Source organism: Ambystoma mexicanum, chromosome 8 (genome assembly GCF_040938575.1).
Source record: "Ambystoma mexicanum isolate Mex_15411 chromosome 8, UKY_AmexF1_1, whole genome shotgun sequence".
Classification (NCBI taxonomy): Eukaryota; Metazoa; Chordata; class Amphibia; order Caudata; family Ambystomatidae; genus Ambystoma; species Ambystoma mexicanum.
In genome coordinates, this window is record NC_090929.1 from 464,645,491 (window position 1) to 464,665,708 (window position 20,218).

The following is a 20,218-nucleotide window of genomic DNA, read 5'->3' on the forward strand; positions in this document are numbered from 1 at the left end:
TGAAGACATTGAAAAAGAACTACAATGGTCGAAACACGTGTCTGCAACACCTGAAGATTGAATCATTTTGCAATCATCAATGATTTATAATTGCCACTAATTAAGCATATATATGAATAAGGCTTTATGTATACATAGGGAGTTTGTGCAAGCCTCATACCGCTGTTCATTTCTATACTAACCCAACTAACTATACATCGGGTCAGTGGCAAGGGCCGCATGCAGAGGAATGGAGACTCTGGGTGAAAGCCCACTGGGCATTTGTGACCTAGGAAGCCAGACCTGCTAGAATTACATGGCGATCAATTACACTTGCATTACCCTTCACCATAGGGTCACACGTACCTGCAGGAATCCTTGCAGATATATGACCCTTAGAGCCAAGATCTAGGATTACACCAGCGAGAAAATTGATTTCCTAACAACCCTCACTGTTGACTGAATGGGGCCTGCGCAGATACTTGCCCAGGATATCTGAGAGTACAGAGTGCTGCTATGTTATGTTACTGGGCATTTGTATAGCGCCTTTCACCATTGGTATGATCTCAATGTGCTGTGGGTTGAATGCCCTTGTGGACCATATTCCAGGTCAGTGGAAAAAGTAGGGTGGTAAGAAGTGTGTGCAGCTAGACCGAAATGTGTTGTGGATAGCTGCATCCTAATGCTAGGAGTAGTGGGAAGGTTGTGTGAGACCAGTAGTATGTGTGCAGCTAGGACAAATTGTCTTGGGGTAGCTGCATTCTAGTGGAGGTGGTGCTGGTATATGAGATTGTGTGCAGCAAGGTCGATTTTTATTGTGGGGGATAGCTGTGTTCTAAAGATCGTTGAGGTGTGAATGGTGGTGTATAATTATGGGTACAGGAAGGCCGAAATAAATAATGGGATTGGCTGCATTTGATTGTTTTATGGTGCAGAGGAGAGAGTGTACATATTGGTGGGTATGTGTGAGCATCCATGCAGTTGGAAGAGGTCCCCTGTTCCTGATTACCTTCCGGTTCCTGCCAAATTAACTTTTGCACCCTTTTATAGAGGTTTGGTGCTTTAGTTCATCAAGAGCATCTTGGTCTGGTGTGGACTCAATTCTATTTCGTGAAGCATGGCCGTACTACTCTCTGGCTTAACAACATAATCAATGTTGAGTTTGGCCGTTTCCTAAACCTGCTGTACCAGGCTATTGGCTTCCCTATGCTTTGAAGTTTTGAGGGCTGCAGATAAGATTTGGAAGTGGGAGTATTTTACAACCTATTTTTTTTAAAGTTGGGAGTAAAATTATTTTTTAGTGAGTAAACATGTTCAGTCCAGTTCCCAATGAAAGTATTCTAAAAGCGAGTAAAAATGTTTTAACTGAAACGTTTTTGTAATATTTATTTTCTTGCACTTAGTTATTCATGCACATTAAAAGATACAGGCTTACTTCTTCAATCAGGCAGGTAAAATAGCAGTTTCTTTCTGTGGTACTACATGCACTACTGGTCCAAACATATCCATGGAGGTTTGAGGGTGAAAGCAGTGGCGCAATATTCTACATGTGTTTTCCCTATTTTTAGTTGGAAGTATTTTTACTCCCTATTTTTATTTTTGGGGAATATTTGCCAATTTGTAGGGTTTAAGTGGCTTACACACCCTTTATCTGAAGGCTTGGGTAAGATCCTTGGAAGGCAGATGAATGTTCTCTTTTTCAAAATCCTGAAAACATAAACTAATCACATAATCAAATAATAAATCAGTGGCCATATGTAATCAATGTGACCATGTTGATAGCACATAGCCACTGCTTTATTATTTGACTACGAACACACTTGCTCTCCAGGGTGTTGCGCTCATCTTAATTTACAGTATTGGTAAAAATTCAAATGCACATTCCCTGATTACACTAAGTCAATACTTATTGATTGCGCCCAGCCGACACGTGTTTCAACCGCTGGTCGTCTTCAAGGCTATTTGATGTGCTTGCGATATGTATTCAAAATTTCTAATACATAAATGCCTGCTCCTTCTCAGATCTCAAATGATTTAGTATAGCAAAATGATATCCCCTTTGTTTCCCTGGCGAATTCCAATCTATGCATATGTTCTGATATTAGCATTTAAATAAATAGTTAATGGTTCCTCAAATGGTCAGCATCTATAGTAGGTTGTAATCCTTTCTCCACCTTAAATGTGACCATTTCTATGTCCGGTCAGGAATCCTCCTACTGTCTCGCTTACCTCAGAAAGCTGATGATCTTGAGAACGAGATCAAGACATCATAGAGGTAAGATGCCAGGAAACCCCACACTGCTACCAAGTGATCTTGTATACCTGAAAGAAGTGAGCTGGACACTATGTGCCTAATGAGCAGGCTGGGTGCTATATCTTGAGAGACTGCGGTGGAGTATCCAAGACGTGAAATGGACACTATACCCCTGGCAGGAGTGCAAATGGTTATCTGGGAGCAATATCCCTGAAGCAGTTTTGGAGTCAAGGAGTTTACCAGGTGCTATATCCCCGAGATATTAGGTCTTTGGCAAAAGATCAGAGGGAGAGAAATATCCCTATTGGATGGGATAGCTGAATATATTTTAGTTTGTCCCTTCCTGCATCGGTAACTTTCTTTTCATTTCTTGGTTAACGCCTAGCACCTATAGGCATTTGTATCTGCGCGGCCCCCACCCCACTTCCTGACAATCACAATTCAATTTTATTATGAGACACACATTCAGACCCAAAGAAAGGAAATGCTGAATTCCAAGTTGTCAGGATCCCGCTATGCTACCAGCCAGACCCAGTGTTACTTTCCCTGCATTTTGTTATATGGACCAGAACATCTTTGCACTTTGAGATAAAACCCCAGTATCTATGGGAGTTTTATCTTTTTCCACATCCTGCCCACCATTTACATCTTAGAATATGCACATACCACAGTCAAGGAAAGGGAAGGCAAGACAACAAGAGTTCCCAGCAGCTCGAATTCCAGATAAGTGAGCAAACCCTAACTCACTATGATTTTTCACCCTGTTATGACGTTTGCACCTTTAGGCATTTATCCGTGTCTGTCCTGAAAACCACAACTAATCTCCTTGAAACCTTAATTCTGTTTTATCGTTCTATTGATCAACTAAAGGGCACACCTCACCTAGACATGTGTTCTAATGCCAGTATTGGGACACTACATGCCCTGCCTCGTTATTTGTAGGAAAGCACTTCTCCCATTTCTGCACTCGCCATTTCAGGATTAGGATTTTCCATCCCCGTACACCTACCATGCACTAGTGGTATTCAGAGATCACATGTCGTCTAGCGCCACTAGAAGGACCCAACCTGCTCTAGTCCTGCGGTTCACTGTTGGATTTAGACCAAGATCAATCCTTTTTCCTGACCCAAATGTTTATACCTGTGGTACCAGCTAGTGCTTTCCTAGAACTGTAGATCGCTTTTAAATGTGTGTTCATCTGCTCCATAACAAGACCTACATCCCTGCATGATCTTTGCATAAATATTTATTTGTATTTTTCTCTAACGTTGTTTCTAGCCGTTCAATACCACAAGGATCAATGCAGCAAACATTGAAAACCGAGTCAAAGAGTTGAACAAGATGGCGGACAATACAGAAAAGGCCAAGCAGGGATTCTGGGAAGAATTTGAGGTAAATGAAGCCTATAGGCACCGCTTCTATACATGGTATATACCTGACATGAGTCTTTACTGCTGCCTTTGGGAATATGAACCAATAATGTGTCCATGTTCTATGAATCTTGTAGGATTAGACCGTAGCAGTGCGTGTGGAGCCTTTTTTGGCTTCTCTGTCGGTAGTGTGAACAATTGCTCAGTGAATCTACACAAAGTAAAGTAATCAATTTACCTCTTTATTAAACAGTGTAAAAGGTTTTCTGAGTCCATAGTGAGACTCTACAGTCTTAAGGCTCTTGTTGGTCTCTAAATATTGAGGGTTCGCAATTGAACTCTGGAGTCTCATTGCTGTCTAACCTCTTCCCAGGTTCTGTATTGTTAGGAAGACTGCAGTCTGCAGCTCTCATTAGTCTGTGTACAACTTCAGTATAGATTTGAATCCAGGCTATCATCAGGCTTGTCAAAGGGTCCAGCGCAAAGGTGTGAGACTCGGCAATCTCAAGGCTTCCACCAGGCCTGGTCAGGATCTGAATCCTAGGCATCTTAAGGAATCTCAGCGCCCTCTCCATTCAGCTCCCAAATTCATATTGTCTTAAAATTCCTTAGCGTGTCTTGAGTTGGTTTCCCTTTCTTCCACTATGATCCTGATTGAGACTTTGTGTTCTTACTGGTTTCCTTGCCTTGGGATTGGATCTTCTAACACATGGGTATGATGGCATACATGGAGTCAGAAAGTGTGAGGATAAATAATTACCCGAAAAATATTTGTATTTAATTTCCTCTTTTAAAAGTTCCAGGCTGTCTCTGGCATGCAGCATGATCTGGCAGCATCTGAGATTTTCTCTCAGTAAGGTCTGGTGGTTCTCTTCAATATGGTTGACATATGGCAGTGTGGAATGCACAGACGAACTGAACTTGAGGAATATCCAGCAAACAGGATATTTATTTATAATCGGGACATGCAATGTAGGAACAAAAGCAGAGACACACTCCTCGCTGCAGGTTTTCCAGGGTTTTTACAAGCCATGTATCTTATCAGTCCGAGGTGCATGGGTTGGCCCCACCCATCTCCAACATTCATTAAGGGTTTTGCGGGTTCCTGAACGCTGGTCTACCTCTGCCTTGGTGTATGCCCCAGCTGGCAATTCAACAGCAGCTTATTGCTGTGGGAAAGTAGCCACCAGGCTCCTCGTCCTTCTCTCCACTGGTTTTTTATATGCAGCATTGTCTCTCTTCCTTCTCTCTACTTCGCTGTACCTCCTCTGACCTTCCTATCGTCAATTGGCACCTCGGCTCACAGTGAAGGATGCCTGATCTGCCGTCTCCTCCTACTAACTCTTGTTACCTCTTCCTGATGTCCCTCTTCACGAACCCCCTCTTTCCTTCTAACCTCCTCCTCCTAATTTTCTCTTCTGCCAACCTCAATCTGTTCGACCACCTCCTCTCAGCTGAGCACAGTGAGCAAGGGGTCCACGTCTGGATGACCCAAGGAAACTTAGGGTGACTTAACCTAAGACTGAACCTAAGACTATTTTTTGATTGTTTAAGGGACTTGGGTTTAGTCACCCTGACGTGGACCCCTTGCTCACTGCACAACTCCACCTCACTGAGGCCCAACAAGGCTGAAACACGTGTCTGGGGTTGCTGTTGGTACTATTGTTCGGAAGAGAATTGCCATAACATTTCGGTGCTGGACTGCACATGTGGGTGGGAAAAAGACTGATGTGCAAATGGATATTTCCCTTCTGTGAAAGGTACAGTGAGCTAAAGTGGGGATCCGGACTCTCGAGTGGGTACCTTCCCAAAGAACATGTCATTTAGCCATGTTTGTTCTCGTATAGGGGCGCAAATGTCTATTTCTTTATTACTTCTAGTACTAGTCGATAGGATTCTTCCTTAATACCTAATCTTCAAATAGTCTCTTGTTGTTTCTTGAATCAGTCTCTGTGACTCTTGACTATTCTTTCCTCCTTAGGAATCACTTTCAGAGACCTTTTATAAGATCTATATTCTTAGTTGCTGGTTTTAACGTGCCCCTGGAAATATTTTCCTGATGGGCTTTCCCTCTTGGGCAATTATAGTCCAGCTTGTTCTGCTCTACTTGACTTTGCATATACTTGCCTAGTTCCTCTGAACTCTGGCTCATACTCCTTCTCTTTTATATAATATTCTTCTTGTGTAGAATATTCCCCCCCCCCCCCTTTCCCAGGGTATTGTAATTCATTGCTCTTTTCCCTCTTTATTTAGATTTTTAGCAATCGTTCTTCTGTGACATAATGCTATAAGTTTAGACATTTCAGGTTTAACGTCACCTCTTGAAATCTACTGAGACAAGGTTTTGTTAAGTGATGAGGATTCCCTCTGGGCCTTCTGTTATTCCTGTTCTCCCCGTTACCTTCATCTGAGGAGAACCTCACCAGGAGCCCTGTTTGTTTTTATACCACACAGTCATCTGCTTCTTTACATCAGTATGTTCTCTCGCTCTCTCGCTCGCTCTTTCTTTCTTTCGCTCTCTTTCTCCCTCTTTCTTTCTTTCGCTCTCTTTCTCCCTCTTTCGCTCTCTTTCTCCCTCCAGGAGAGCGGGTACAGACTGTGATACCTGCCTAGTACCATAGCTGCTGGAAGTCAACCACATGGTAGACAAAGTATTTTCACTAAAAAGCTGGATGCTTTCCATTCAGATTTGCGAGCCTTCACAATATCTTGGCTTGGTGGTTCCAAAGTGGTCTCATGGCTTCATGAATCCATGTGGTCCCCCTTCAAAAGATTGAAGATGTCGCCACTCATGTGCCACCTGGCCTCAAACTGTAATCAAATATCAGAGTCTCAGTTCAAAAATGATCCAGATAATTTTGAATTACAGATATCAATTTGCGTGGATTCTTTAAACCAATCTTTTTAAAGGAGCCCCTGTCATCCTTTTATTCTCCAAATCAGTGACTACAACTTTTCAGACTATGGCTAGATAGGTGATTGTCTACACCTCTAGACAATTTTTTTTGCTTTCCTTTGTTATGCAAGCCTTTATCTGATTATGCGGTTTGATTTATATATCATTTTGCCAGACATCAAGGGTTAGATGAGGGCTTCAGAGATTTCTGTACAGAGGCATGTTTTGGGGATGCAGATGTTCATCACTGCTGGGAAGAGGACCATGGCAAGGGATAGCACAGCTTTCATCTTTGTGGCAGGGGGTGCATTGGAAACCAAGTGAATTTGGTTCTCAAAGCTCAGAGAAAATAAACATCTGCGTGTTTGAGGCACCCCTCCTATGTGGGGTTGGGTGGATTCCGTTTGGGAAAATCCATTGCAAAGAAAATAAGGTTACAGAGATGTGGATGTTTCCTCTTGCTCACCAAAACTTTTCTTCCAGGGCTTTAGAGCCATATATTAAATTCTACGATGGACCGTGCAGGGCTTCAGGCCTTAGTGAGCAGCCCCCCCTTAGTCTTTACACACCATGTGATTCGACCTGGCGAAATCTACTCCCCTTTACTGGCATCCAAAGAGGCACTATAACTTCAATCACACACAATACTTGACATCACACTCGGAGTACGGGGCAGGTCGCCAGGCACTTGCCCCAGGGAGATGAAGCTTTGGTGTGGAACCGAAGGTTGCAAAATCCTGTTAGACCAACTGTGAGGTGATATTGTCTGGGGCACAGGCAAGGGATCGGCATTAGAATGATTGCTGGTCCTTTCAGTAGATGCTGCAACATTACAAGCTCTGAAGCAGCAGCATTATGCATTATGGACATGGCGCGAAAGGGTCAATGCTGGAGTATTCAGAAGGAGAAAAGCCTGCCCAGCTCTGGCAACCATTAGCAATGCAAACGCTATTACAAGGGACAATAATGAATCCAGCACAAGGCAAGCAAATGTGCAGCAAAAGCGGCCCACTTCCCTTTTGAGTGTGTTGGTATGAAGAGAATTGTGTATGACGTTGATGGATTTGTTGAATTATTCTCAACATTCCACATTCAGCAACAACTAAAGATTGTTGGGGTGAATTGCGTTAGAGAGTGCATAATTAAGGCTTTGGTTTTACTGTCGGGACCACTACCCGGAGATCAGTTTACATTGAGTTTATGGAAATTCACAGGCTCTGTGGCTGAACTGAGACCTGGGGTGTTGGAATGGGGTCTTTGTCACCTGTAACCTTCTTGTAAAGGTTCTCATGGGAGACCTTTGGAGTGATCTTGTGTTCATCGGCGACTTGGGCTCGTAGTGTGTTTCGGAGTGGAGTCTACCTTTTACTTTTGCTTGGGCTGTACTGGGAGTGGGGGGCCAGATTTTCTGGCAGAGGGCCTAGTGCCACTTTGGTTTTGTTCAGGGCCACCACTTTTTCGGCTAATATTTCTGTTAACCAGAAAATTTGACCTGTCACGCCACCAACAACTTTTTGCTTTCATGTTTGACGAGTCCCACTCATTTTGGGGTCAGGCGTGCAGCATCTCCTAGATGTTCAATGGACCCAACACACCCTGATCCTCCCGTATGTTCTCTGTTAGGGAGATTTATCAATTTTATGATTCATCCCCTCTTAGTGAGACCCCCAGCACTTTTTGCTGGACTTTTCTACCTTTTTCTTTAATCCTGAATGAGTGGAGCCTTTTTCCACTCATTCATTCTTATGGGCTCTGTCTTTTGGAACTCTGTTCCTTGTGATTTAATGTCCAATGGCGTCTACTTTCCTCCATATCTCTTTTAAGGCATATGTATTTTACTATTGCAGTGCACAGCTCCTTATGGGCAGTGTTGCTGGGGACCCTGTGGGTCCCCCTTTGAGATTTTTTCCATATCCTAGAGTAACTACAGTTCTTAAGATAGACACTTAGTGTCTCTCCCAAAACTTCATAATCTGAGAGATTGACACACACCACCTCATGTAGAGTGACAAGGGGATACTTAGTATCCCCCTTCTCTCTTCTCCTGTGACTTTTGTCGCACAGAAAATCTCCTAGTTCTGGCTGGTGGCAGTGGACGTGTTCTAACAACTATTGTGTGAATTTAATTTTCTACCACAGGCTATGTCCATAGCCCCGGTTATGCACAATAGGGTCACCCAAGTACTAACTTGGTGGCTCCTTTCTTTTTACACCATTACTAACGTGGTTGTTCTTTGTCAGCCCTTCTTCTACCGACCCGGGAGGGGGAGGTATGTGTGTTATGTGTGTTATGGCTGTGACAGGGACCCTTGGGTGTCCCTGCCTCAGCGCCAGTGTGTCTGGGCAGGCAGGAAGTGCGGGAAGTTTTTCACTCCCCTACCCTTTGTCTACCTGAACCAGCTCCTACTGGAGGTCTGTCTGTCCTGATTGGAAAGCCACCTGCCCCTTTCTGTACATTTCTGAGAGATTGCAGAGGAGTGTGCTGGAACTGTATAAAAGGTGAGGCTCCAAAGGTGAAAGGCAAGTCGACCACTGGACACTGAAGTAACTGAAGAAGAGGACGACCAGGGACGCCTGCAGACCCTTTGCAACATCACGAAGCAACCACTGCTGTCCTGACAGTGTTTCCTGTGTGACAGAACAACTCCGAAGAGGGTGACTCCTTCCCTTTGATTGGTGGGAACAACCAGTCCCAAGACAAACTTTAGTCAGAGCAATCTCCCGAGGTACTGCGCCTCTCCAGAGCTGCAGAACCCCAATACCAGGAGACCTCTGACCCAAATTAAGTGCATCGTTGTGGAAAGGCTGAATACATCCAAGTCATTGCTGAGCTCCAGGTGAACCTCCAGGAACACAATCCGACCTGTCCAAGTCGCCCTCAGAGTGCAGGACTTCAGGACCCACTAAAGATTGTTGGGGTGAATTGCGTTCTTTGTTGGTGCTGCAGAAAAGGTGCCAAAACTGCAAAGTGACCAGAGAAGTTGCTGAAAGCCGTGCCAGAGGTCCTCCCTCAAGACTGCTGCGGAGAGATCCCGTTCATTGTCCTGCCTTTCGTCAGACCAAGGAATCCAGAGGTCAGGTTCAGCGCTGCCACATAGAGGAGAATCCAGCCGCAAACTTTTCTTCTAACCTAAGGTACTGTGGGCAAAAGGTATTGCTTACGTTGATCTGTAAATTCGCTCCAGAGCGTTGAGTGCACATAGAGGTGACCAGGATACCCCCCCCCTCCCTCCGACTCAAGCTGCTGCTTGTGTCCAATTAGCAAGTCCTAAACAGGGTCTCCAACATTAGTTTAATCTTACTACATCTTAAAGACTAGAGACTCTAAAGTATCACCAGGAACGTTTCGTATTCTGCAGCTTGTCAAGACTTTAAGCCCTCTCCCAACGTGGCTTTCTAAGAGAAGGAGGGGTGGCTGTTATTCAGATAGTGGGATGGGCACATATGAAAAGCTTGTGATGTTGAATAGTTAATGTCGGAAGTACCTTATGGGTTTGGCATAGGCACTTGGAAATACGCTATGCATAATAAGAGAGCCCAGGTTCTGAAAGGCTCAAATGTTTGGATAAGGTTACCTGCAGAAAGGGGAGAAGTGTAAAGGGGCTACAGAGGAGAACTTGGTCATAGTTTAATTAATGCTTATGTGGTAAAGGCTAGTCCTGTGTTCAGCCATCTGTTGGGGATGTGTGTTGTGTAAGGTGGTAGAATATTTTAGAGGGGAGTCTGTTGAGAATAGTAAGTGAGTAGACAAAAGCTTTGAATAGTGAGAGAGAGATGTTGAGCACACTCCGGGAGTATGGTAGTATGCACAACCAAAGAAGTGATTAGGATGGTTTGTTAAATGTTTGCAGATGTATTATTTCAAATACTTCTGTGGTGTGGCATCATTCAAAGCAATTGAGTTTGCTGTATGATGGTCTTTATCGACTGGTTGTATGTGGGTTCCCGGTAGTTTCCATACTTTAGTGGCACATTTCATTGTATCAAGGTTGAGGTCCGTAGTTGGATATGGTTATGGTCTCCTGTTTTAGAAAATCATATAGCCAGGTCTTTAGATATTCTCCGTAGGCTAGGTGGTCTACTTCTGAATGTAGGTCTGTGGGGATTACATTCCAGATTTCGGTAAGTAGGAGGGAGAAGGACTCTCAATACGGTTTCTGAGTGAACGTTGGTAAAGTTACTTGTGCATCGTTGGTGGATCGGGTGTTCCCAGTAGTATGTAGTGTTAGTTTCCTTCTGATGGAGTCCAGGATTCTTCATAGTTGGATGCAGTCAGTAAAGCATAGAGTTTTGAAGTGGATCCTCTTTTTGATTGGGTGCCAATGAGTTGTGTGGTTTGCCAGCATGCAGTGTTCGAATTTTCTCACACTTGCTACCAATCTAGCTGTCATGTAGTCTGAGTAGTTATTCTGGCCATCCAAGGAAAAGATTTTTGGCATAGTCCAGTCTTGATTACCAGTGAAGTAACTGCCTTGGTCCTCTGCTTTAAGGTCAGGAAGGACATGAACACCTTATAATGGCCACAATGTCTGGTTCCTGCGCAAGGTGGAACTAAATATTTTCTGCGCAGGAGTTATTTTCTTCCTCTTCTCCAAGATAAGGTGATGCAAGTGCATCCAGACAACAGCACTGCAATGTTTGAATTGAAAAGGCAGGGAGCCACTCAAACGTATTCGTAATGTCTCATGGCAATTCAAGATAGTTCGTCTTGGCTGTTCATGTACGTGGTGTGGCAAGCACAGATGCAGACGGAGTGATCTTCTTTATTTTTCTCAGGATTGGCAACTGAATCATAAGTTGTCTCAGGAAATGGTTTCTGCGGTGTGCGTTTTATACATCCTGGGTGGAAAAAGTTCAGGATTTGATGGGTGATGTTTTCTTTTGAGATGGTTAGGTAAGTTCTCATACAGCCCAAAAAAATATTGAATAAAGGCATCCCCTTTGAACGATCGGGCCTCCACCTAAAAAACAAAGACCCACCAGAATGAATGTTGGGAATAAACACTCAAGGAAAAATTGTACAAAATCCCAAACCACCTGAATTGATTTGGGTTAGCAATCTATACATGCGCAGCACATCAAACATCACCGCCGGTTGACCTAACACACTCGCAAAATGAAGAAAATCCCACAAGGACCAAACGGACAGCAAGAAAACTCAAAAGGTTCTTACTGCAAAAGGCTGTTTGATTGGCATGGTACACAGCCACTAGGGATAAGGACAAGTGGCAGCCGGGCAAGGAGACAAAAATGACCACGCAGCAAGCAGGCACCATCATCGGATGATCTGACTCCCACCACCACTGGTTCCCAATCAGAGGCAAGAATTTGCTCAGGTGCAAAAATCAGAAGGGTACTATTGAATCTGCAAAGCTGCAATATCCGCCTGAAAGAAGTGCATCTTGAATGAAAAAGCATCTCAGAGGGGAGAAAGCGTAGCTTGTAGCGGAGTAAGAACTTTCTGTGACCGCCCTGAAGAGCGCTTTCTGGTTAGTGACAACTGATCTTTAATGCTCATGAAATATTTTCTTCTCCGTCCTTCAGTCGGGCATGAATGTATGCGGTAGGTTTCATATAGCGTGAACCTAGCTTGGAAGCAGCAGAGCGGTGTGCAACGGGGTGGGACATGCAGAGTCTCGGGGTCTGGCTCTCTTTGCCTTGCCTCCTGGGGTGGGCTGATCTACAGGGAACTCTGGAGAGTTCCTGGTAGGCCTCTGCACCCTGGGCCTATTTTTGTGTGGTATTTCCAAATGTTACCATAGGAAAAGGGTTGGGCTTGCTGAAAATGTGTAGCATGGGTCCACTTAATTCCAGGGCGTCTTTTGGTTTCCATTTCATCCCTGCTTGCCCCCCACTGCTATGGGTGCGGGAAAAAAGGCGTTCCCTTTCAATTCTCCAGAAGACTCCAAATCATTCAGCATCTTGTCCCACGATTTCCCTCTTTCTAGGCCAGTGTTTACCAGCCTTTTTTGAGCGGGGTCTTCTCTCCAGGATTCCACACAATATAGTCACTTACTTTGAACTTTAATACATTTTTTTTAATGGTGGTACTTCTATATATTTGTGAGTTTAGGGGACCTTAAAGAGACTGAGGGCATGCATAAGCGGAAGAGAAATTCAATGTCTGGGTGCTTTAACCGTAGCATTAGCGCAAACTGCCACTACTGCGGTTGGAATGTATAATTTGGTGCTGTGGAAGAACAGCAACTTCGGACCGAAGTCCACTTGTGAAATTGGAGGCAAAGTGAAAGAGCATAGGGCGCCCAGTGCACAAGCGAAGGGAACATGCGCGTGGACGCTCACGGCGTCCGCCATGTGTGTTTAAGGACTGCAGTGCGGCGAGGCCGGGATTCGAACCCACGCCCAATGCTGTTATACAGGGCAGGCGTTACAGATTCTCCCACGTAAAAGGGGAGTATGTTGTACTTAGCCAGCAGCAATGTCATGAGAAAACATGTTCTCTTAGTAAATGTTCATTTGTCCTGTACGCACTCTAGAATTGGGAAAGACCGGTAGAATGCAATTTGCAAATTGCTCTTTAGGGTATGTTCACTTCATGTGACGTTACTTTCTATTACGTACGTCAGTGTCCACCACCCACTTTTTTTGTTTTCTTTTTCTTTCGGAGTCGTGCCCACTCATCCCCCAAACAATGCAGCAACGCATCAATTTTTCCCACCATCTTAGTATATCTATGTCTGCTATTAACAAATAACCTTTCAAACTCTTTCCACTCTTCACAGGGAATTGCACCAGCAGATGTCATGCCGCTAACCTTAGTGGCAGTATCAAATCAGGCATGCAGCATGCTAACCACATTCTATGGACACAAACGCCACCGCGACCCCCCACATAAACAGCTGCCCCTTATTTCAATACCAAGGTAAACATACGCCGAAGGAAACTGATCAAACGATACTGGCCTCTGTCCATTCCTAATAGTGTCTTTTGCTTTCAAATTACACCCCACATTCGTCAGACGCCGGCTTAAAAAGTAGTCAAAAGGATCACTTTGTGTGCATTTTAATAGCATGTCAAGGCCCTTCTTATCCTCGGAGGAAGATGGGGAAAATAGCGTGCTGTATATGCTGCATCTTTCAAAGAGAAACCCAGCAGAGCGGCGCGCGGAATCGGGAGAGCAGGGTTGCCAGGTCTCTGTTCATGCCCCACTCCACCCCTTCTCTTTTGACAGCGCTGCAGGAAGAAGGCTCAGCAGCCACAAGGCACGTCGCGGAAATCAAAGAATGGGCAGGTGTTTCCTTTTCGCCCTTACAATTTTGGCCTCAATGTCTGGTGAGCAGGCAGTTTGCTAGGCAAGTGGTTGCCGCTTACGACCAGCAGGTGGCAGGGCTCTGCCGTTTTCTTCTGCAGGAACAGCCGCACTTATGCAACACGGGTGCAGTCGGCTGGTGATTTTTTTTTTTTTTGTAGTATTTTTTTTTTAATGTATTTCTTTATATTTGGAGGGGCATACGCATCACATATACCATGAATGTGCGTGAGCGACAGGTATGCTGCTTAAACGCATAACATTATTTCGAAGTAATTTACTTAGAAGGCATTAATTACTTCGCATTACTTTGAAATATGTATATTTAGGTTAGGTTAAGGGCTAATAAGGGGCTCGGTAGGGGTTTTGGATAGGTGTGGTAGTGAAGAGGAAATGGGGGTAGGGGAGTGGGACACCCTGATGAAAAAGAAATGGTAGTAACATCTCTAAGTAAATTACCTCAAAGTAATTTTTTTCGGCGAATTAACAGGGAACAGAGCGACAAAGCATAGCTGGGGAGCCCAACCAAACAGAGGTGAGTGGGTGGAATTCTCCCTAATAAATCTTTTTAAATAATTGGCTAACATGGTGCATTTTACAGCACTTTCTGTGAACATATTGGGTAAAAAGTCCAGTTTTGTTGGGTAACAAATGAAAATATCAATAGTTGCCAGGTCAACAGCGCGCTGGAGCATTTTCCGGATGCCTTTGCTCACAATATATGCTTCGATTCTGATATCAGAAAATAAAAGCCTGTCCTTGCTGGCTGCAGGAATTCATGGCATTATTGCACCACAAGTGCATACCTCTATGCTTTGCTTGTAATGCCAGTAATTATACAATAAGAACATGCACATGCTGAGTGCACCAGTGTAGGCCGGTAGCCCAAGTAAGACTGCATGTTGGTTTTACCCATAATGGCAGTAAAAAATATTAAGCTTTCAGTTAGGTGAACTACATACTAGGGCTGGGCGATATGGACCGTCGTATCTCGATATTTGTGGGCTGAATGGCGATAAACAATATATATATCTCGATATTGTTTGTGTGTTAAATGCTCAGTTGTAAGCCGCGAACTACATGCAAGATGTCACAAACACCTTTACTTACAAGACATTGATCAAAATAAAGTGCAAATACCAGGTTCCTCTTCCTGTTTGAGAATACACACGGCTCACTATCAAAATGTAAATAACATATTGTAGTATATTTAATAGTGTGTGTATACATGTATAGATCTCAAGGTTAACAATAGTCTCATCCTGTATCGATTTAGAAAATATATCGATCTATCTCTAAAACTTGATATATTGCCCAGCCGTAGGCTCCAGACTTCCCTCTCCAAGCACCTCCTGCCATTCTCCAGCCCTAGCCCACACATGCGCATCCACACGCTAGAGCATGCACACTGCACTTTCTTTCACTCTCCCACATTCAAAAATGCATTGACATCGACACAACCCCACGCATGTGTGCATACATATACAAAGCATTTTTATCTCCTTGCCTGTAGGAATCCTCTGCTCCAGCTTAAGACTTCCCCACTGCCCCCCACTATGCTTTGATGGCCCTCTGGCCCCTGTGCACCCCGCAAACGAGAACCAGGATGAAGGGAGAGTTTGTCAGTCAATCATCACCACCTTCCTGATTTCTGACATGCACAGTGGAGCCAAGAAGACACCATCTTCCCACCCCAGGCCTGCTTACTTTGCAGGGATGCTCATAAGTGGGCCCCCTCAAACCTTTGGGACTGCAGGACCCCAGCCTAAATATCCAATTGGCCATGCAAAGCTGGGGAAGCAAAACGCCCTGGCATTATGTACTTTTGGTTGGTGTTGAGATGGATTACTAGAATCTGACCTGGTGGACCGATTTTCGGAGGCCTAAAAGGCATCGTTAAGATGAACGGGGAGCTCTTAAACGTTAACCAAAACCCAATCAAGCTAGGTGGATGAGCAGTCGAGGCTTAGTTTCAGGAGAGTGTGAGTGGGGTTGAGAGACCTCAACGAGTCCACGCAATATTTAAATCTAGACAGTTGGTTATAAAAATAGTTATTTAAGGCTTTAGAACGCACTGAAAAATGAAGCTAGTAGCTAGTACCATCACGTAATACTCTCTATTACAAATATACATAATCACCTTCAGGTTAACGTAATGATTTGTTATTAATATATAACGCTTACGCCCAAGCACTGTACATGGAATATATTTACATACATTAGTCATCCCAACCGAAGTTGGTACTCCTTTATCGACCTCGGAAGGATGAAAGGCTGAGTTGGCCTTGCCAGGATTCGACATTGCGACCTGCAGGTACAACCAATCACAGCAGCGAGCCCTCGACCCGCTGAGCTATCTGATCTGCATTCATAATAGACATCAGATAACTTAAGCAATGTAGGTAAGCAGGCTAGATGCAGTAAAGGATGGGAACCAATCACAAGAACAATATCTTAACTTGGGAAGTCCAAACCCTAAGATGAATGTGGCCTTGTGCCCAAAAGTCACAGGGTCCAACACAATGTTTCGCACTAGTATACTCTTTAAGAAGGATGCAAACCTATGATTCCGATTTTCCCAAATGTCTTTGGGAATTGGATGAGGGTCGCTGAGAGCTCAGTCTTCCGCCATTTGTTCTGGTGAGAGCTGCCCAGGAGTTGCATGTTAGAGGATTTTTCCAGTCATATAAAAATGAAAGATGCAACCCCTATAGGAGTAGAAATACAGAATGCACAAATTAAGACTCCCTAGGATTCTTCACGGAATGAATGAAGGAAGGTGAGGTCTAGCAACAATCACTGTTTGCAGGCGACAACAGGCGTCCTTCCAGTCGCGATCACAGCAGCTGCTCAAGGAGAGGTTCCCTTGAAGGTGGGAAGCTGAAATTCGAGAAGAAAGTGACTTTTTGTACAAGCTGGTGACCACCAAAGTACTGGACTTGAATGCAGAATGATGATGCTTTTGGCGAGGTAGCCTACGAGTGAGCTGGTTTTGTCCACTGCGCAGTCCAGGGATGCTGCCGAAAGCCTTGATCCTCGAAGGCGTTGCGACTAGTTGGTCCCAATTGTCCAAGTGCTGATGCACCATTCAGGGTTTTCAAGGATCAAGCAAGAGAAGGGCTTCTCTGGGAGGGAACCTGGAAGGGATGCTGGGCCACTTCAGAAGTTGCTTTCAGATCTTCAGCGGTCTGCTCTTCTTCTATGGATACCTGGCTCGAACATAGATCTGAAGAATAGCTGCAAGTGTCTTCCTTTTATCCAAGACACACTCACCCACTCGCTCACTAGCCCAAGAAAGCCACAGCTTCCCTGGCAAGTACATGACCTTATAAGGATTTTCCTGACCTGAGCAGGCAGGAAGAAGGCCAACCTACAATATGGCCCAAAAAAAAGCAAGAATCTTAGGGCACGACCATTTTAGGGTACCAGCCACGTTTAGTAGCCTTACACTGTAACCATGAGTGTGCACACCAAAAATAATGCAAAAATTGTAGAAATGTGACTGCTGCCTCCAGCTTATATAAAGTAACCATAAATCCTTTGTGTAAAAGGCTAGGGTGATACAAACGTATCCCTATTGCACTGCACTGTATAAGGTGCTGTGTACAATGTAAAAAATACAAGAATGCAAAAGGGAAATATAGTTTCCCAGTACTGATAGTCTGAAGGTGCGAAAAAGTCAAGAGAAGGGATGCTGAAGGCATTCCTTCCCTTCAAAAAGTCTGGACAGGATAAAAAACAGCAAAACGAATGGGGTCCCTTAGGAAACTATGGAGGAAAAGTTACAAAAGGAACATCTTTCCTAACAATTGGTATGCATGGCTATGGCACTGCAGGCCAAGGGAAACTATGCTCCCCTTACAAAGCCAGCCCGTAGCACATCCCCAGTGGCTTCATGTATCTAAGGTATCGCTCTGTGTTTTTCGCTACAGGTTTTGCACCTCTGTAGTGGATGACCGGCCAGTTCCCCATTGTGTATGAGTGGCCCGTGTTTGCTCCTCAGTGGGTTGCCACACTGCCGCCCATTATTGACGAGCCACCACTGTGCATCCACAGATGTTGTAAACCTCGTAACATCAATGGGAGGCTTCCAAAGAAGACCACGTTTGAAATTCACATTTTTACATGTCCTGTTGTCAGACTAGGCCATTTCTTCCGCTCAGATCAGAATACTTATCTGCTGTACTATAGACACTCCCAGATAATTGTCTTCATATTTTCCAGGATAGCGCGAGCACGTCGAGAGCCTCTCACACATCCAACACTACACCATTTTATCTTCATCTCCAAAGCTGCCTTGGAAACACAATCTGTCAGGGTGAGCAAAAATGTCTGCCCGCACGGGAATCTGCTTTCGCCCATTGCACGAAATCAACATTACAGTTCTGCCGCCACTAAAATATTGCCCGTGTTTGTGTGCTTTTTCGCAGAGCGTGGTGTTTCATTCCCATTTTGGTTTCGTTTAGTGTTACAAGACACTTTGTGCAGGTTTTCCCACTCTGTGCTAGTTTCACGACACGAGAATCTTCGTGCAGTTCGTGTTTTATTGAAGATGATGAACACAAGGATCATCATTACAATAATAGTGATCAATACCATCAACTAAGCATCTCCTGTACATTCAATCTTCATAGAATGACTACATATTGCTAACCACGCGCAAATGGGAGTCAACAGCAAAGAGATGTTGTAAGTTCATAACTGAACAAGCTTGTGTACATATGCCAAACAGTAAACCATAATCGCGTTCTGATTGCTATATCAATGTGAAAAACATCAAATACTGAGGTTTATGGTGCACTCCTGTATAATTATTGTGGCTTACAAAATTGATGAATGGACCACATTCTTCAAGGTATTTTGGCATTCCCCGTTTCAAGCTGCTTCAGTTTTACACATTGCAACTACCACTCGAGCAGCCACCAGAAGAGGATGTTGCCCCCAGTTTGCATGGTCTGTCCTGATCTCCATCTCCCAGCAGTACCACCAACAAAAGGGTCAATCGGTAAGTCTACTGCACTGATTATTTTAATTTGTGCAAGCACTTCCTTCCAATATGACAGAATAAGGGTGCATGACCACCAGATATGAAATAGTGTGCTTAGAGTGTGCCCACCTCCAGCATCCGGGGGCATGGGGGGGTCGTCGTGTTCATCCTATGAAGTAGCTCTGTGGTGTGATACCATTTATACATTAGTTTGAAACTATTTTCTTTTAGTTATATGCATCTGGAGGACTTCCCCGCTCTTGTCAATATATTATACCATGCCAGTTCATCTATCTGGGAACCCACATCATCCTCCCACTTTATCTTGTAAGAGTGCAGAGGTTTAAATCGGCTTGCATTAAGTGAGGAAACTTTAACTACAGGAGGGTGGGGGGCTAAAAATATGTCTTATAGCTGTGTAGTTTCTTTCTTGGCTTGTCGCACGACCTTAGTCATAGCTACCCAATGCTTGAGCTGAATGTAGCCATACATGTCTGCATCCCCACCATGAACATCTGTTTGCAATTTTCAAACGTGGTCCCTCCTCAAATAGTTGCCATAACCTCTCTAGTTCTCCTTCTGGCCACCGGCTAAAGGTCCATGTCTGTCTCCCTGGGAGGAATTCCCATGAATTCCATATCGGTGTGAGAGGGGATTGGAAATGTGTCCCTGAATACCTTTTATGCTGCCCTTTCCCCTGTAATCCAATGTCACCCTCATAGTTGGAAGAACGAACCCCCTTGCTTCTTGTCCTGGGCGAACCCCTGCACCAGTCATCTAAGGGGATTCCCACAGTGTTCTATTTCGATCCAGTGCTTCGGCGTATGATCCATCCTTTTGCTATCCAAGAGAAAAGCCAATTGCGCTGCATATAAATAGCTTTAAATATCTGGCTGCCCCCAGACCTCCCCTCTCTCATGCTGCCATCGCCATGTGCCTGGAAACCCTGGAAAGTGTTCCTACCCAAATGAACTTGAAGATTTGGGCCTGGAATCCCGTATTAGCTTTTTTGGAATCAAAATAAGGAGTCCTTGAAAGATGTATAATCGCTTTGGTACTAGGGCCATTTTAACCGCTGCTATTCTGCTAAACCATGAAATATCTGTTTTTACCCCATCGTATGAAGTCTGATTTAACATGGAAATGTGACCCGGAATATTGATATAGTACAGCTGGCCATACTCTGATGTAAGGTGGACCGCCAGGTAGTTCAGCTTTTCCGAGGTCCACGTAAATGTGAATGCTTCTTTCAGGCCACGTTCTGTGCAAGGCCCCTCTGAAACATTAAGTATAGTCGATTTTGTGAAATCAGTCTTAAACCCAGAGGCCTGGTGAAATGACTCTAACAAGGAAACTATGTGAAGTAAGGTGGTCTGTGAATCGTGCATGGAAAAAAAGATAGTCGTCGGCATACAGTGCAGCCAGCAATTTCAATTCCCTGAATATCCCCAGTTGATCACAC

General features: G+C 44.3%; 1 protein-coding gene across 3 annotated transcripts in view; it reads left to right on the forward strand.

Annotated features, from left to right (window-relative positions):
- Window positions 1-20,218, forward strand: part of LOC138472085 (tyrosine-protein phosphatase non-receptor type 11-like) — a 532,490-nt gene that overhangs the window by 338,464 nt on the left and 173,808 nt on the right. For all 3 annotated transcript variants that reach the window (XM_069610075.1, XM_069610076.1, XM_069610077.1), the window contains exon 6: window positions 3,512-3,625. In XM_069610075.1, the coding sequence (XP_069466176.1) occupies window positions 3,512-3,625 (114 nt within the window). The remainder of the gene's footprint in view (window positions 1-3,511; window positions 3,626-20,218) is intronic.